Below are 18,004 nucleotides of genomic sequence, written 5' to 3' on the forward strand. Positions count from 1 at the left end.
TTTTAACAAGGGGAGAAATAAGACTCCTGTGCGTTTCATGACTGTACCCCCAAACCAAGAGAACTTCATGGAAATTGAGAAGGAATAACCATGAAGAACTGTAACAGCAAGCTGCCTTATGACCTAACTTTTTCTGTCAAAAAGTTCCTTTTAATTAATTAACAGGCAGTGAGAGTGATAGGGAAGAACATTGATCCTGGGGAGCTAAATGGGAAGATCAGGGCAGCAGAAGTGTCCCAGCAGTATAGCAATGGCTGGTCCTGGGTGTTTGCTTGGGTGTCTGCCTAGCACTCTCAGCAGAAGTGAGGACCTAGGCTTGGGGGAGAAATCCTGTGTTCCAGGTATTCTGGGTCAAAAGCAGAGCCAAAGGTAATATGTTTCAGATGCTGAGACCCCGGGTCCCTAGTCCTGTGTGTGTGCCCAGTTTGGCCCCCAGACCCAATTCACTCAGTGGCTGTCTCTAGCCCCAGACACAGCTGCAGAAAACTTCTTTTCTGCTGATTCTGGCTCAGCATTGTCTGCTGGACATGATGTCATGTGCTCACAGCCTCCACAGTGGCTGTCTGTCGATTGGTGGGCGTCCAGAACACACTCTCAGGCCCAGAAACAGCACATCAGGGGGAAAGAAAACAAAGGAAACAAAACCTTCACATCTCCAGTCCTCAGCCCAGGACATGGGGGTTCCGTCCCCTGAACACTGCCTTGCCTGCACAGCTCCCACTGCAGACACTGAGGTCAGATTACTCTGGGAGGAAAGAACTGCTTCAGAGCAGCAGCTGCCTCGCACCCAATTTCCTTGCAAAAACATCAGCCCATTATTATCCCAGCCTAGGGAATTGCAGCTCTCTGCCTCTAATTATTAAAGGATGCTTCTCAGCCAGCTCCAACTCCAACACTACCTCCCCACCTCATGGGAGGTCTTCAATTTAACATCTGCGTGGGCTCAGAGGATGTGGCTGTGCACTGATCCATTCAGTCCGGCAGCACCACAGAAGCAGGTGGGAGGAATCATGAGTACTTGGGTAGCTTTGAGGTGTCAGCATGAAACAGAGAAAGAAAAGAGCAAGGCAGGAGGCCATGCATCTGCTTCCCCAGGGACCCACTGCCTGCAGGTACAGGAACCTGTTCTTTTTATCTCTGGAAGAAGACACTTCTTGCCCCCAGCACACCCTCAGCCAGAACCACACCCATGCAGTCAATATACCTCCCCAATGTGCTTAATTAGAAAAGAACATTTTAAATAAAACTGTATTATGGTGAAATATATATAACACAAAATCGACTATCTTAGCTATTATGTATACAGCTGAGTAGTGTTAATTACACTCACAATGACATGAGCCATCATGACCACCTAGCTCTAGAACATTTTCATCTTGTAAAACTGAAACTCTGTAACTATTAAACACCAAGTTCCCTCTTGGCTCTACCACCAGGCCCCAGTCACTACCATTCTACTTTGTGTCTCTATGAATTTAATGACTCCAGGTACCTATTAGAAGCAGAATCATTCAGTAATTATCTTTTCGTGCCTATTTCACTCAGCATAATGCCCTAATGGTACATTCAGGCTATAGCATGTGTCAAAATTTCCTTCCTCTTAAAAGTTGAATAATATTCTATTATATTATATGCCATACTTTATCTATTCACTGTTGATGGTAATTCGATTTGCTTCTACCTCTTGTCTATCAGGAATAATGCTGCTGTGAACAAGGGGGTACAAATATCTCTTTAGCATCCCTGCTTTCAGCTCCCTTGGTTCTTAGTGCCTGAAGGTACACCAGCCACATCACATGCAATCAGAATTACTGAATAGACTATTTCTAAAACATCCCCATTATACATTCAATCATCTTATATAAACAGAAAATGTTCTCATAAGGGAACTGTATTCTACAAAACACATTTTAAACCTTAGGGTTGGCATCTGACAAATCATCTTGAAGAGTGACCAGGTATCTATCTGGGGTGTAATGGTGGCATTGCACATGTGTTGAAGATATATGCCCAGATGCAGGACTGCTGGATTTTTTTTTTTTAAGGATCAATCATACTGTTTACCACAGTGGTTGTATCATTTATTTTCCAACCAATAGTGCAATAGTGCATAAAGGTTCTGATTTCTCCACTTTCTTCTAACAGTTGTTATTTTCTAGTTTTGTTTCACTGTAGACACCCTAATAGGCGTAAGGTAAAGAAAAGATGACTTTACACAAATATTTTCTTCATGGCAAGTAAGCTGTTAGGAGGCAGAAAAAGAAAAAGAAAAGCAAGTGTAATTGGCAGCATCTCTGGGCCTAGGGTATGTTCATGTATGCCCGTGGCTATCTGTAAAAAGGCCAATCCAGAAGCTTTATCAACTCGGATTTTAGTGACATCTGTGTCCCCTGGAACAAATGCTATTCATACCCAAAACAACACCTTTACTTATGCTTTCTCCTCCCAGTTCTGGAGATCTAGCATGGCCTGGTTACTAGTTACTATATTATATTCGTACATTTTAACGATTCTTACCAAATACATGGTAGTAAGATGGCTATAGGATGGATATGTTCATTAGCTAATAATGAAAGGAAATAGAGAAAAATGTTTTCCAATATCAGGAAGGTTCCCATATTAGTATTTTTAAAAACAAAACAGAATTTTAAACAACATAGAATTTATACATTTTATGCAGTGTTTATGAAAACCACTTTCAAAGTAGGGTACTTGGAAGTTTAGTTGCATATTCCAATGATGAAGTTGTTTAGAACTGCTCTTCAGGAAAGACTTTAAGGTCTGATTTAATTCTCATTTTTAAAAAATTAGTCACATTAATTTATGGCCATGCTTAGACATGGTTCCCAGGATTCCTACTAGCTCCCTAAATGGAATCCACTCTCAAAGCATAGTACCCATAACCCCCTCACTGCAATCAGTAGAGGATGCTATGGAAAGCCCCACAAGCTCCAAATTGCCATTTCCCAGTACCCTGGGCAATGGCAACCCCTGGTCCATGTGAGTGGCCTACATGCCGAGGAAGATGGTAACTGGGAGGTTCCCAGCACTCACCCATGGACAGGTCCAGACCAAAAGCACATGCTAGATCATGTTCATCCCTTGGTTCTTAGTGCCTGAAGGTGCACCAGTCACATCACAAGCAATGAGAATTACTGAATAGATTATTTCTAAAACATCCCATTCTACATTCAATCACCTTATATAAGCAGCAAATGTTCTCATATGGGAACTGTATTCTACAAAACACATCAAATCATCTTGAAGAGTGACCAGGCATCTATCTGAGGTCTAATGGTGGCATTGCACGTGTGTTGAAGAGAACAGAGCTCCGTTAGCTGGTTGCTGAGGCTTGGGCCACAGAACTTCCCTAACTGGCACTGGGATATCTTTGGGCTAGAATGTGCAGCACAGGGCCCAAAAGATGCAACCAAAGAGCCGATTTTGACTCAAAACCAAAATGTTAAATGGAATTTAACACAACATGGATGGACAGGTTGTCTCCAAGCTAAAGACAGGACAAATTTCTTCATTCCACAAATTTATCTCTAAACGAGGAAAAAGTATAGAGTTTGGAATTTAAGTTAAAAAAAAATTTACATCCTTAAAATTCAAAGTTGATACATTCCTAGCAACTGTGATGAAATGCAGGTATTTTTTAATCTAATGGATTAATTCATTTCTTATAGCAGGATTTTGTTATGAACACATTATAATATTTTTTTACAACCAAGAGATACAAAATGTAGAAAAAAAGTAAATAACCACATCTACATCGGCAGTGATTTGAATTGTGTCCCACAGATAAGATATGGTCAAGTCCTAGGCCCTGCTACCTGTGAATGGAACCTTGTTTTAGAAAGAGGGTGACTGCAGATGGAACCAAGTTAAGATGTGGTCACATGGATTAAGGTGGGCCCTAACCCAATGACTGGTGTCCTTTCAAAAAGAGGGGAATCTGGATATAGAAAAGTACATGCAGCAAGAAGCCCACATGAGGATGGAAGAGAGGTTGGAGTGATGCCATCTACAAGTCCAACAAGTGCAAGCATGCCAAAGAATGCTAAGGGCCACCAGCAGCAGCAGGAAGGACAAACCCTCCCCTAGAGCCTTCAGCAAGAGCACTGCCTGCCAACATCTCCCTTTCGGACATCTAGGCTCCAGAATGTAGAGGGATAAATTCCCACTACAGTCACCCCATTTGTGGCCATTTGTTACAGTAGTTCTAGAAACTAAAGCAACACTGCCACTTGCTGCTTTGGAGGCTGCCTTGGGTTTCTGTTGTCCACTGCTGGCCCCCTGGAGTCCCTCTCAGTCTAGAACGGTAAGTCCAGTTCTGCAGCCTATAAAGAAACTTCACTGTTTTCTTCAAGTGGAGGCTGCAGGTGACTTCCACAGACATCCAGAAAGTTCCAGTGGATCCCATGCTACCTGTCAACGGCACATCTAGCAAGGCCTTGTGGAGCACGCACATTGTGTGGACTTCCTCCCACAGGAAACTGGTGGCATCCACTCTCCTCCCTAACAGCTGTCCAAAGCCAGTGTAAAGCAGCTGCAGACCCACGTGAGCTCCTTCCCAGACGGCATTTTATTTATTGGGGGAAGAAATAATAAACTTTCTTCGAAGTTGTAATTCTTGGTTAGCTAAGATTTCGGTATTTTTCTAATATTCATAATAGAATGAATGGCTGACTCTTCATGCTAGGCACGGGGAAGAACATGTCAGTAAAAGTGGGTGCTCTCGTTAATCCCTATTTTACTAATGAGGGAACCGAAGCCCAATTAGGTAGACAAAGGTCTGATGTCAGCCTGAATCCTAACAGCATGCCCTAGAAAGGGGAACATCTCCTCTCTCTTGCATGTCAGCCATAGATTGACTCTAAATTTACCTGGTCACAAATACAGCAGCATCCACAGGGGGTGTATCGTCCTTCCCTCCTGGAACCTGATTGTTACCGAGGTACCGCGCACCTCCATATTCCTCATTCTGCCAATGACAGAAGCTCTCCAGGGACCGCTCGCCATGGTGCCCAATGGACAACTTGGCCTAAAAGAAATTGAGGAGGCAGTCAGAGAAGTGGACACCCAGGGAAGCAGAGTGTCCATCCAGACCGTAGTGTGGACATTAAGCTGGAGACAGCTGCTAAGACACCATTTGATGACTTGTTTTCTCCAAATAAAAGAATAACAGAAGTGGGTATTCAGGAAACCCCCGAAGAGAACATCAGGGACCTTATCTTTCAACTCAAAAGAAAAGCAATCTACTTTTCTGTAAACACAACAGTGTACCCAACCAAGCAATGTCACCTCAATCTCACGTTGATGGCCTGACTGTATAGGTGTCATGTTCATGGGGGAGTGCCCTGAAAGACAAGACCAGGGAACACTGCTGCAGTGACTGCCACTGGGATGGAAGGCCCCCGGAGCTTCGTACATATCTGAGAGCCTTGGAAAGACCTTCCAGGAGGGGAGGGGATGGGCAGGATCCCATTGCCAGGGCTCTTCTGTGATTCAACTCAGCCAATGCCAGTTACATGTAACTGTGTGTTCTCTGAGAGGTGCCCATGGGGACTTACAGGACGTTGTCGTAGGAGGACAAGCTTGGTAACTTGAATGTTGATTTTAATTCCAAGACTCTGGTGCTGAAACATATTGTATACCTATTAAGAGAGAAAAAGATACAAAATATCTTTTAAAATACAGTGGAATCTTGGATGAGGGCTTAGAAAAGAGAAAAGATAAGAGAGAAAAGATAGCAGGTAGAAACTAAGGTAATCTGAATACACTATAGACTTTACAGTAACGTATCAGTATTGACCCACTAATCATTACACACATACCATACTAAGATGTTAAGAATAAGGGGAACTAGGGGCTGGGGTTGTGGCTCAGAGGTAGAGTGCTCGCCTAGCATGCGTGAGGCATGGGGTTCCATCCACAGCACCACATAAAAATTAAAAAAAGGTATTGTGTCAACTTACAACTAAAACATAAAAACAAAAAAGAAAAAGAATAAGAGGAACCGTGTCTAACTCTCTGTACAATCTGCTCAACTTTTCGGTAAATCCAAAACTGCTCTAAAATACAATCTATTAATAAAGATCATATTAAAATGCAGCATGTGCTCTTGAATAATAATATATAATTAAAATTTTGGTGTTGATAAAGATTAGAACAAAATATACATATATGGGAGAAACATAGCCCAGATTTTATTTCTAAGGTTTTTCTGAGATCAAAAATAACGCCCTTCAAAGCGAATATTCAAAAATAAAAATAGATATGATAGAAATCTCTGGAATCACACATATGCACACGCATACATATACACTCAAAGCTAAGCTAGAAACCCAATAGCTTTTCAGAAAAAAATGTATAAGTCAGGAGATTTTGAAAAAAAAAAAAAAGACATGGATGTTAGATGATTCTGGTCAAATATTCAAAACTCCCATTCTGGGCTTTCATGCAAAGAGATGAAGGCAGGGAGGAGACAGGAGCCTGCTGTGTGCCAGCCATGGTCATCTCTAACCCTCACCACCACCCTCAGTTGGGAAACAGGCTCAAGCTCGAGCCACCTGATAAAAACAGCCAAAGGTGACTTGACCCAAACCCAGGCTCCTCTAGCCAAAACATTCATTTTCTTCTTTATTCCCTGAAGTCCTCATTCTAACCAAAGTTTTTCACTGAGATAAATTATGGTAACAAAGGGATATGTCCTTCTCAGTGTAGTCCCTTGTTATGGTTCAAGTGTAATTTGGAGTGTCCCTCAAATGTCCATAAGCAAAGATTTGATCCTTAGGGGGTTCCAGTGGGAGATGCTATGAACCTCTAGGAGGAGGGGACTTGTGGGAGGCCCTGAGGTCACGAGGGATGGGGGAGACATCCCCAAAAAGGACTGTGGGACCTCAGTCTTGCTCTCTCACTGCTTTTTGGCTTGAAATGTGACTGCTTGCTCTGGCATGCATGCCTGTCATTATCATCTGCCATCTCTGCAAGAGGCCAAAACAATATGTCTACCTGATTTTGAATTTGAGCCTCCAACACTGAGAGCTCAGCAAATTTTTTTACTTTACAAGTTAGTAACCTTGAGCATTTCATTATAGTAATACTAAATTGAGTGATACCCACTTTTTATTGGCAGAATTGTAAAGACTTCAAAATCAGAAGTCTGGGAAAGTGTTCCAAGGAGAAGAGATGAAGGGAATCTTGAATAAGACAGAGAAATCAATGTTGATGTGACAAAGAAAGACCACTGACTTCGAAGATCCCTAGACTTCCTCTTCTATAAAATTACTCTGAGAGGTTCAGTGGGGAAGGTGATAAAGGACGAAGTAGTAGCAGGACACAGAGGGAACAGGGATGAGAACTTTCTGAATATTCTATCTTGTTTTTACTCATAGATACAATTCAGAGAGGAGAATTTTCTTTTTAATTTTTTAAACTTTTGCTATTAATTATACATGACAGTAAAACACACATAAGCACTTTGATATATCATAGAGTATAATTTCTTTTTTCTGATTGTACACATTATAGAATCACATTAGTCATGCAGCCATATATGTACATAAGATACTGTCTGCTTCATTCTACTATCCTTCCGACCCCATACCCTCTCCTCTCCCTTCACTCCCCTCTATCTAATCTAAAGAAACTCTATTCTTCCCTAGCCCACTCCCCGCTGGGGAAGAATTATCTACCAGCAACACTGTCACTTTTTCTATTTGGTGCTTTGTTTCCACTTCTGACTCAACACCATCAGCAGAAGCAACAGCCACTGCAGACCAGGTCAACTCAGGCCAAGTGGAGCTGGTCAATGACACAGTGCCTAGCCTGCAAGTCGGGCAGGCAGTGCTGAATGCATCTGTATAACACAGGAATTAGCTGCATCATGGCTTGGAATTTACTGTTCAAAACTGTTGTTACAGTTAATAAAATCTGTGTAACTTAATAGCTTTTCCCACAAGGAAAACTAGAACACATTCACTTTTCTGTTCTCACATTTCCACCCCCGACACAAATTTCCTTTCCTCAGAAACAAAATAGCAGTCATGTTTTAATACTGGATCACCTTTAGGCTGATTCTGAAGTCGTGTCTTATTATCTATTCCTAATCCTAGAGGAGAAGGGGAAAGCATGCAACTTTTTCCTTGTTTTAGTGTTTCCAGAACACCCAAGGGCTCTAACTCAAATCTTTCCTAAAATATTCAGCATAAGAATTGGACTCAAACTGGTAAACCTCAGTTTGAAACATGAAAATAAGAATGAACAAAGATGTAGTTATGAAGGAGAAAAGTCAAGTTGCACAGGATTTTGTTGTAAGGTGACTTAAACAAAGCCCATGGGGCTGAGGGTGTAGCTCAATTGGGCAAAGTGGGTGCTTAGCATACACAAGGCCCTAGGAACCCTAGCACCAAAATAAATAAAGAAGCAGAGCCTATAATGTCAAAAATATCTAAACACTAAGGATATTAAGAAATGTTGTAGATTTCAAACAACAATGTGGAAAAGCACCTCTCAGTAATATTCTGAACTGCTGCATAAATAAAGAACCTCAGGAAATGACTGAAATGATCAGGGAGAATAAAATGGCAGGACAAGCTCCCTGTTAAAATCACCCATTTGTTCCTTGCTGAGCTGGACATAGTTCAGAACCAAATTCATTCCATACCCCAAGATTCAGTCCCTTCCCTTGGAACAAAAGCATCAAAATTTTTAAAAAGAAGAAGAATTTGAGATGGAAGAGGAAAATAAATTCAAAATTCCAGAGGCTTGGGGACAGGGTGAAATGGGGAGCTAATCAATAGCTATGTAGTGTCAGTTTTGCAAGATGGGAGAATTCTAGCGATTGGTTGGACAATAATGTGTATATACTTAACACTGAATTGTGCAATTGTGCGCTTTAAAAGGGTTAGGATGGCCAGGCACAGTGGCACACACCTGTAATCCCATTGGCTCAGGAGGCTGAGGCAGGAGGATTACGAGTTCAAATTCAGCCTTAGCAACTCAGTGAGGCCCTAAGCAACTCAGCAAGACCCTGTCTCTAAATAATACACACACACACACACACACACACACACACACACACACACACACACGTCTGTATATATATGTGTGTGTATATGGGCTGGGGATGTGGTTCAGTGGTTAACAGCCCCTGAGTTCAATTCCTGATACCAAAAAAAGAAAAGAAAAATAAATGTTAAGATGGTAAATTTTATGTGTATTTTATCAAAATTAAAAGTTTTAAAAGTTTCATGCTTGGAATAATATTCTCTAGAAACCCCTGTAATATTAGTGTTCTGGTCCAAAAGGGAAGGTATCAGAGCCTGATTATAGCACTTCGTCATTAGCTGCCTGCTGACCACATTCCAACAAAGCTCTGCAGAACACTAGGCAAGGGCAGGTGGACACCAGGATCTCCCTCGAGGCCCCACATCAGGTGTAGCAAGCCAGATGAATACCCCAAGACAGCCATGAAACGCAAGATGCATGGCCAAGCCTGTGTCTCTTCTCCAAGGAAATTCAAGCTCAGAAGTAGTCCTAGAGATAGCAGCCACATGATGCTTAGGGAGTCACCTGGCTGGGCATGGAACACTGTAGCGTCTGGATACTCTGTCCCTAGTGTCCAGCTCTGGCAATGTCCCAGTGAATATTCAGAGCCCTGGCAGCCTTAGTCACATTTCCTTGGCAGCATGGGGGCCAAGCCAGGTGGACCTGTTGCCAACAACTCACTGTGGCTCTCACTGGGCAACCGGAGGACACGGTGAGGAATGAGGGATGGCAGAATGAGGGAACAGAGAAGAGTAGGTGGTGGGGCAGGTCGGGAGAAGCTGCTGGTACACCAGGCAGGATTTTCACAAGGTCACCATCTCTGGGCATGACCCTAAGCATGCCCAGAGACAGGCAGGCATCCTCAGTTAATAGCATCCCAACAGGAAGGGGCTACATTGTCTAGTCCCCAAAGCAGAAACATCAACATTCCCAGGGACACATGCTAAAATGCATACCCTGGAGCCCTCTATAGACCCCCCTAAATCAGAGACTGGAGGTGGCCAGGCCATCTGTGTTGAACAAACCCCCCAGGGCTTCTTACTCTCCCCTAGAGTATGAGAACCAGTGAGTGTTTTAACGCTGTGCTAATTTTGATGGTCAGCAGAGAAAGGTTTGTTGTCTATTTCATATGGTAATTAAGTGAAATTGATGCCATTTTTCCTCCAAAGAGAGACTGCCTGGAATGTCTCAGGTTTTTCATTCCATTCCATGGTTGTTAAGGAAGCTAAGAACAACCAAAGCTCTGTCAAGTGGCTCTGTTTTCCAATTTGGCTGCTCAAACAGGGAGTTTCTGGTGTCCGCACCACCTGTTTCCATCTGCAATTTGTTCTTTAAAGTCACATATGCAAAAAAGGCGCAACACATCTTCAAAATCCACAGCAGCCAAACCAGCACCAGCCTGGTGGAGGCTTCCTTCTCTCCACATAGCTGCATGGCTTGGCTGGGGACACAGTGCCAGGAGCAGGACTCCACTCCCCTGGAAAAGAGCTGGGCAAAAGGATTTATTCATTACAGTGCTGGGGATGGAACCCAGGTTCTCATGCATGTGACGCAAGCACTCTACCACCGGGCCCCAGCCTCAGCTCTAGGAGAAGCTTTCAAAACAGACATCAGTGCACAGTGCACACTGCCCCTCTGCTTAAGTCCATCAGCAGCTCCCTGCCACATGCCAAGAAAAGGCAACTGGCCATGCCCTGGTGTAATGGCCTGCCTACTGCTCACAGTCCCCACCATCCTCCCATCACACACCAGGAACTGCCCCTTTGGGTGCACTCAAATGCCAAGCTGATCCCTGCTGGGGGGCTCCTCTTGTTAGCTTGTCACTAACCACTGTAAGTGAAGGGTCACATCTCACAGAGGCCACCTCAGTCACTTGTTATCACTTGTTTTTTTTGCACAGCAGTTAATCGCTCTCTGATCTTCCTTCTCAACGGTTGAACCCTGTCTATTGTTCCTTCTATGGAGCCTGAAGAGGATGAGACCTGGAGTCATTTCTACTCTACCCCAGATGAGGGTAGAAGAAGCCCTAGCTCATGTTAAGTGCAATAAACACAGTGAACAGAATCGACACATCTCTTATTTTTGTGGTAAAATGCATATAACATAAAACCATCTCTGCCACTTTTAAGCATACAGTTCATGGAGTCAAGAACATTCACGTGGCTGTGCAAATATCACCACCATCTCCTGAACATCATCTTGCAAAACTCATATGCTGTGCCCATTAAACACTCACTCCCCATTCCTGCCACACCCAGCTCTCGACAACTAACATTCTACTTTCTGTCTCTATTTCATGACTCTAGGTATCTCACATAAGTGGAGTCCTTTAGTATTTGTCTTTTGGTGACTGGCTTATTTCACTCAGCATTATGTCCTTGGGCAGCATCCATATTGTAGCATCTGTCAAAATTTCCTTTTTAAGGCTAAATAATAATCTAGCATATGTATGAGTCATGTTTTGTTTATTCATCCATGAATGGATACTTAATTGCTTTCACTTTTTGACTACTGGAAACAATGCTACCATAAACACCAGAGTACAAATACCTCCTTGAGACTCTTCTAAATTTCTGTATATACAGAAGTAAAATCATGGGGTCATATATCATTTGAGTCAGCCTCTTTTATACCCTAGTCTTTGTACTGGCTAGACACTTTTCAGTTTTCTTTTCTTTTAATGGGGACCAAACAGCATCTATTGCTATTTTCATGGGAGTTGGAGGTTTCTCCCACAGGGTCTGCTCTGGAGGAAAGATGGGGCCCTATTCCCACTATAGAATCCGAAGGTAGTTGAAACTCACTCTGCCTGCTCTCACAACCAGAGAACTGACCTGTTCCCTAAATGCACCCCCATTCCCAGGGCTTTAATTCTAAAGGAGGGATACAGGTAATTAGGAGCCATTCCTAGGACAGAGACTTGGTGGCAGGAATCCAGTGGTGGATATCAGCATCCAGCAATGTGTCACCAGCCCTGGATTCTGGCCTGCCCTCCACCTTGATATCTCCTGATGCCTGATCTCCCTGAGTCCCTTCCCCTAAAATCCCTGCCGCAACTTTCTCCCCCATTTTTGAGCCTGGTAGTCTAGACCTCCTTCTGATCCTGGACATCTCCCTCTATACCTCTAAATACATTTTCCTGTTCTACATCAGTTAGTCTAGATCCAGTCTGGTGCTTATAATCAACAACCCTGATGGAGACAAGGGCCAGACTGCCTGCTTCAGGGTTTAAAAAGCTACCTTCCTTCCTTGTTGAAGAACAAGACCACTTTATGAGCTGCCGGATTCCTTCTATGTGCTGCTTCGTGGTTATACAAGTTCTCAAAAAATGACCACAGGGCTAGGGATGTAGCTCAGTGGTAGAACGCTTGCTTAGCATACTTGAGGCCCTGGATTCAATGCCCAACACCATAAAAAACAAATTTTCAAAAATAAATGACCACAGTAGTTCTGCTCTCATAGCAGTCATTGCTTCTGTCACTTTGGAGTCCCTGCAACAGGTAAGGCTGTGAAACCCTTCCTAAGCAGCCAGGTGTTCTCTCCAGTTCTTCTTAACCATGCAGGTTTTATCTTCTCCTTTCTCCACCACCCTCCTTCAAAGGCAAGGTGTGCACCAAGAGGGACTGACAGGACTGCCCATGGCACAGCGCCTGCCTCGTGGGTAAACATGTCATTGCCTCTGTGTAGGAACCTGTTCTGCCAGAGTTCAGTACACCACATCCCCAGGGTATTCTTGGAATACAAAAGGCTTTTCAGAAGCAAATTTATCAGGAAATTTAAAAAGTACACTCTTTGTTAACATGACTTCAGTGCTAAATCCTTTGCTAAGGATGTTGATATAGGGCACCTGTCACTCATATATAGACTCACCAACTCCACGAATATTTCTGGATCACCTGCATGTATACTGAACATGAAGTACGGTGATAATGTAGACATAGCCCTACTTTATTGAGCTTACAGAAACTGGAAGGACAGATAGTAAGTAGGATGGGTATTTTTAATTATAGTACAATATGTGTAACATCAAACTTACCATTGAGCAAACTGTTAAGGGTACATTTTAGTGGCATTAAAGACATTCACATTGTTCTACAACTATCACCCTGACTCATCTCCAAAACTTTTGTAATCTTGCAAAACTGAAACCTTACATATGAAACACTAATACCCCATTCTTCCTCCTCAGTCCCTAGCAACCACCACTGGGCTTTCTGTCTCCGAGAGTTCCATTACTCTAGTTGCCTCAGATTAATGGAGTCATTTAGTATTTGTCTTTTGATGACTGTTAATCTCACTTAGCATCATGTCCTCAAGGTTTATCCATGTTGTAGGATTTACAGGAATTTCCTCCTTTTGTAAATTAAATAGTATTTCACTGTACATATATGACATATTTCATCTACTTATCCAACAATGGATGCTTGGGCTGCTTCCACTGTTTGGTTTATTGTACATAATGCCACTATGATCGCAGGTGTACAAATGTCTTGGGTTCTTGTTTTTAGTTCTTTTGGGGTATTTATTCAAAAGTGGAATTGCTAAATCACATAGGTGTTTTCTCCCAAAAGAACCACACTGTTTTCCACAGCAGCTGTACCACTTTACACTCCCACCAGCAGTGGTGAGGGTTTCCATTTCTCTACAATCTTACCATCTTTAGTTTTGTTTCTGGGGATGTTTTTGTTTGCTTTACAACAGCAATCCCAGTGGGCATGAAGTGGTCTATATCCCTAATGATTATTGATGTTGAGACTATTTTCATGTACTTTTTGGCCAAGAGTATATCTTCTTTGAAAAAATGTCCATTCGAGTCCTTTGCACATCTTTAAATCAGATTGTTTGTTTGTGGGGTTCAGGAGATCTCTATATGTTCTGGATATTATCTAATATGTGATTTCCAAATATTTTATCCCATTCTTGGACTGCCTTTTTACTTTGTTGATAAGTGTCCTGATACACAAAACTTTTTAATTCTGATGAAGTTTAATTCATCTATATTTCCCTTGTCAGCTGTATCTTTGATATAACATCCAAGAAATCACTGCCAAATGAAATGTTACCAAACTTTTCCAATAGGTCTTCTTATAATTTTAGCTCTTACATTTAGGACTTCAATATAATTTCAGCTAATATCTGCATATGTTACCAAAGTTCTGCCTTCTTTCTTTTGCATGAAATTATCCAGTTTTCTTGAATATCCATGTGTAGAACTAGATCCCTCTCTCTCATCCTGCACTAAAGTCAAATCAAAGTGGATCAAAGACTTAGGAATTAGACTAGAAACTGCAACTGATAGAAGAAAACATAAGGTCAACACTCCAACATATTGGCACAGGCGCCAACTTCCTTAACAAAACTCCTAAAGCTTAAGAAGTAAAACATATAATTAATAAGTGGGATGCCATAAAATTAAAAAGTTTCTGCACAACAAAGGAAAAAATTAAGAACATTAAGAGAGAGCCTACAGAATGGGAGAGAATCTTTGCCAGCTACTCCTCTGACAGCAGTTTAAATCCAGAATATATAAAGAACTCAAAAAGCCTCCCCCCCACACACACACATCACAACAGCAACAACAACAACAACAAAACAATAAAAAGGCAAAAGAACAAAACACACATTTCTCAAAAGCAGCACCACAAATGGCCTACAAATATATGGAAAAAATGTTAAACATCCCTAGCAATCACAGAAATGCAAATCAAAACTACATAGATTCCATCTCACTCCAGTCATAATGGCAATTATCAAGAATACAAACAATGATGAGTGCTGGCAAGGATAAGGGGGGATGGGACACTCAAACATTGCCCCTGGAACTACAAATTAGAACAACCACTCTGGAAAGCAGTATGGAGATTCCTCAAAAAAAAAAAAAAAAAGAAAAAGAAATAGAACCACCACATGATTGAGCTATCCCACACCTTGGTATTTATCCAAAAGAACTGAACTCAGCATACTATACTGCTACAGACATATCAATGTTTATAGCTTACAGCAGTGCAATTCACAATAGCCAAAATATGGAACCAGCCCAAGTGCCTGTCAACAGATGAATGGACCAAGAAAATGTGGTATATATACACAATTGGGTTTTACTCGGCCATAAAGAAGAATGAAATAATGGCATTTGCCAGTAAATGGGTGGAACTGGAGAACATCATGCTTAATGAAATAAATCAAGGTTAGGGTCAAATGTTTTCTCTTATAATGGAAGTTAGAACAAAGGAAGGGGAAAAGAGGGAGGGGTCAGATATCATAAAGAGAAGATCAGAGGTGAAGCAGATAAGGAGATTGAGGGGGGAGGAAGAGGGATGGGATGAATTTGACAAAATCAAGCTATGTATGTGTATAAATATATCATAGGGAATTACACTTTTATGGATATCTATGAAGGACCAATCAGAAATACATGAATAAAAGGAAGACGAATAGAGTAGAAGACAGAGAATAGGGAAGAGAGGGAGGAGAAAGTGTCGGGGCACTGGGTCTAAAGTAAATTAAATTCCATGCATATATGGTTAAATGAAGCCAACTAGTATGTATAACTATAATGCACTAATAAAAGCATTAAAAAAGAAATTACCAAGTTTTTCCCGGTACAAATTGTTGAAAAGTCTGTGACTCTCCCTTGGACGATATTGGCATCCTTGTCTAAAACCGTTTGATCATATATGGAAATGTTATTCCATATGTTATTATTCCATTGGTTTACAGGTTTGTAAAGAGTTTTGATTACTATAATTTTATGGCCAATTTTGACAAAAGGAAGTGCGAGTCCTCCAAATTTTTCTTTCTCTTTCAATATTGTTTTGGCTATTCAGGGTCCTTTGAGATTTCATATGAATTTTAGGATTCATTTTCTTCAGAAATAGAAAAAAAATGTCATTGGCATTTTGATAGAAATATCAATGAATCTGTAGATTTGGGTGGTATTCAGCAAATCTCTCAATCCAGGAAAATGATAACTTTTCATTTGTGTCTTGTTTGATTTCTATAATCAAAGTTTTATAGTCTTCAGTGCATAAATCTTGGTTAATTTACAAGGATTTTATTCTTTTCAATGCTGCTGTGTAAGTGAAACTGTTTTTCCTTGTCAGTTTGTATACTGTCAACATACGTGAAAATGCAGCAAACTTGTGGGAATTGATTTTGTATGATGTTATTCTGAATTTGTATGTTTGTGTGTCTGTCTGTCTGCTGTCTGGGTAGGGAGTGGAAGCACAAGCATGCCTACTTTAAGGTTTTCTACATATAAGATCACGCCATCTGTGAACAGACATCATTTTAACCTTTTAACTCTTCATTATTGGGATAGTTTTTACTTCTTTTTTCTTATCTAAATGCTCTGATTAGAACCACAATAAAAGAAGTAGCAAAAGTGGGCATCATGGCCTGATTTCTGATCTTGAAGGAAAAGTCTTCATCCTCTCACCATTGAATGTGGTGTTAGCTATGGGTTTTTCATATATGGCTTTCATAATGTAAGGTATTTCCTTTGATTTCTAGTTTATTGAGTAATTTATAGTGAAAGGGTGCTGAATTTCAAATTATTTTTCAATTTAGATGACTCTTGATTTTCCCCTAATTTTGTTAATGAGGTATATTAGGTTTATTGATTTATGTATTAAATATTTATACATGTATAAATGTTATATTTATTGTATCAATTTTTTATTAATATTTAATACCCTTTCACTCATCACCTTCTTAAAGTCTATTTTACTGACATGAATACAGCCACCCTGTTCTCTTTTGGACACCATTTGCATAAAATATCTTTCTCCATCCTTCACTTTCAACCCATTCCTGTCTTTGGATCTAAAGTGAGTTTCTTGTAGACATATCATTGAATCATGATTTCAAAAAAATCATTTTACCAGTTGCTATCTTTTGATTTGGAAGTTTAATCCATTTACATTTAAGACAGTTACTGAAAAGGAGGAACTTCCGCATTTTGCTATTTATTTTCTATATAACTTTTTTGTCCATAATTTCCTGCACTACTAATTTCTTTTGAATTAATTTTTTTTTCCTGTAGTCAAACTTTCTAATACCCTCTGATTTCTTTTTGTATAGATTCTACAGATACTTTCTTTGGTGTTACATTTAATAAGAATTACGGTTATAACACACTATTTTGACTTTATACCAGCCTAACTTCAAGAGTGTAAAGAAACCTTGTCACAGAAGGATTTCTTTTTCAAAAGCACATGAATATGGAATTGCAAATCCAAACAGGGACTACCAAATCCAAGCAGGCTTCTGTGATCAACACAGCAGAGTGGGCTTCTTTAGAGGGACCAGGAAGGAAGGACCCTCTGAGGGGATGTTTATAAGTATCCTAAAAGACAGAAAAGCTTACTTGGTAAAGAACAGAAGAGCACTCCTGGCAAAGGCCACAGGTCACAGAGGAGCTGGGGTACCTTAGAAACAGGTGGCCCACACAGTGGAAGTCAAAGCTGAGATAGGGAAAAGAATGAGGTGCAGGAGATGTGGTGGATCCTGTCACACACACATCGAGAGGGGCCCCAACAGCAAGGGGAAGCCACAGAGGGGCGTATGCTGCTGAGTGACAGAACCCTAATCCTTCTGGAAGAAGACTTTGCTGGCCACTCTTCAGCAAGGATTCAGGAGGGAATTAAAATTGAAGTGAGGAGCCCACCAAGGAAGTTCCAGCAGCTGTCAAGGCCAGAAACAATGGTGGTCAGTTCAGGCCATAAGGGAGACAAAAGATGGATTGAGATGTGGGGGTCACTTTGAGCAAGGTGCCATGGGGGTCCTCAGTCCTGGGCTGAAGTCTTTGCCTTGCAGGGTACCCATGGGCCCTGTCATTCCTCAGAGCCTCCGTTTCCTTCTCTATAAAATAACAAAATTCACCAGGAGACTGGGGCTGTAGCTCAGTGGCAGAGTGCTTGCCTAGCATGCGTGAGGCACTGGGTTCGAT

The 18,004-nt window shown here is 41.3% G+C and overlaps 1 protein-coding gene across 2 annotated transcripts in view; it reads right to left on the reverse strand.

Moving 5' to 3' along the window:
• The window catches only part of Adamts17 (ADAM metallopeptidase with thrombospondin type 1 motif 17), a 349,540-nt gene that overhangs the window by 256,755 nt on the left and 74,781 nt on the right, over window positions 1–18,004 (reverse strand). For both annotated transcript variants that reach the window (XM_026394730.2, XM_026394729.2), the window contains exons 5-6: window positions 5,577–5,660; window positions 4,890–5,047 (exon numbers count right to left, since the gene is read on the reverse strand). In XM_026394730.2, coding sequence (XP_026250515.1) covers window positions 4,890–5,047; window positions 5,577–5,660 — 242 coding nt within the window. The remainder of the gene's footprint in view (window positions 1–4,889; window positions 5,048–5,576; window positions 5,661–18,004) is intronic.

Source organism: Urocitellus parryii, chromosome 6 (genome assembly GCF_045843805.1).
Source record: "Urocitellus parryii isolate mUroPar1 chromosome 6, mUroPar1.hap1, whole genome shotgun sequence".
NCBI classification, from domain to species: domain Eukaryota; kingdom Metazoa; phylum Chordata; class Mammalia; order Rodentia; family Sciuridae; genus Urocitellus; species Urocitellus parryii.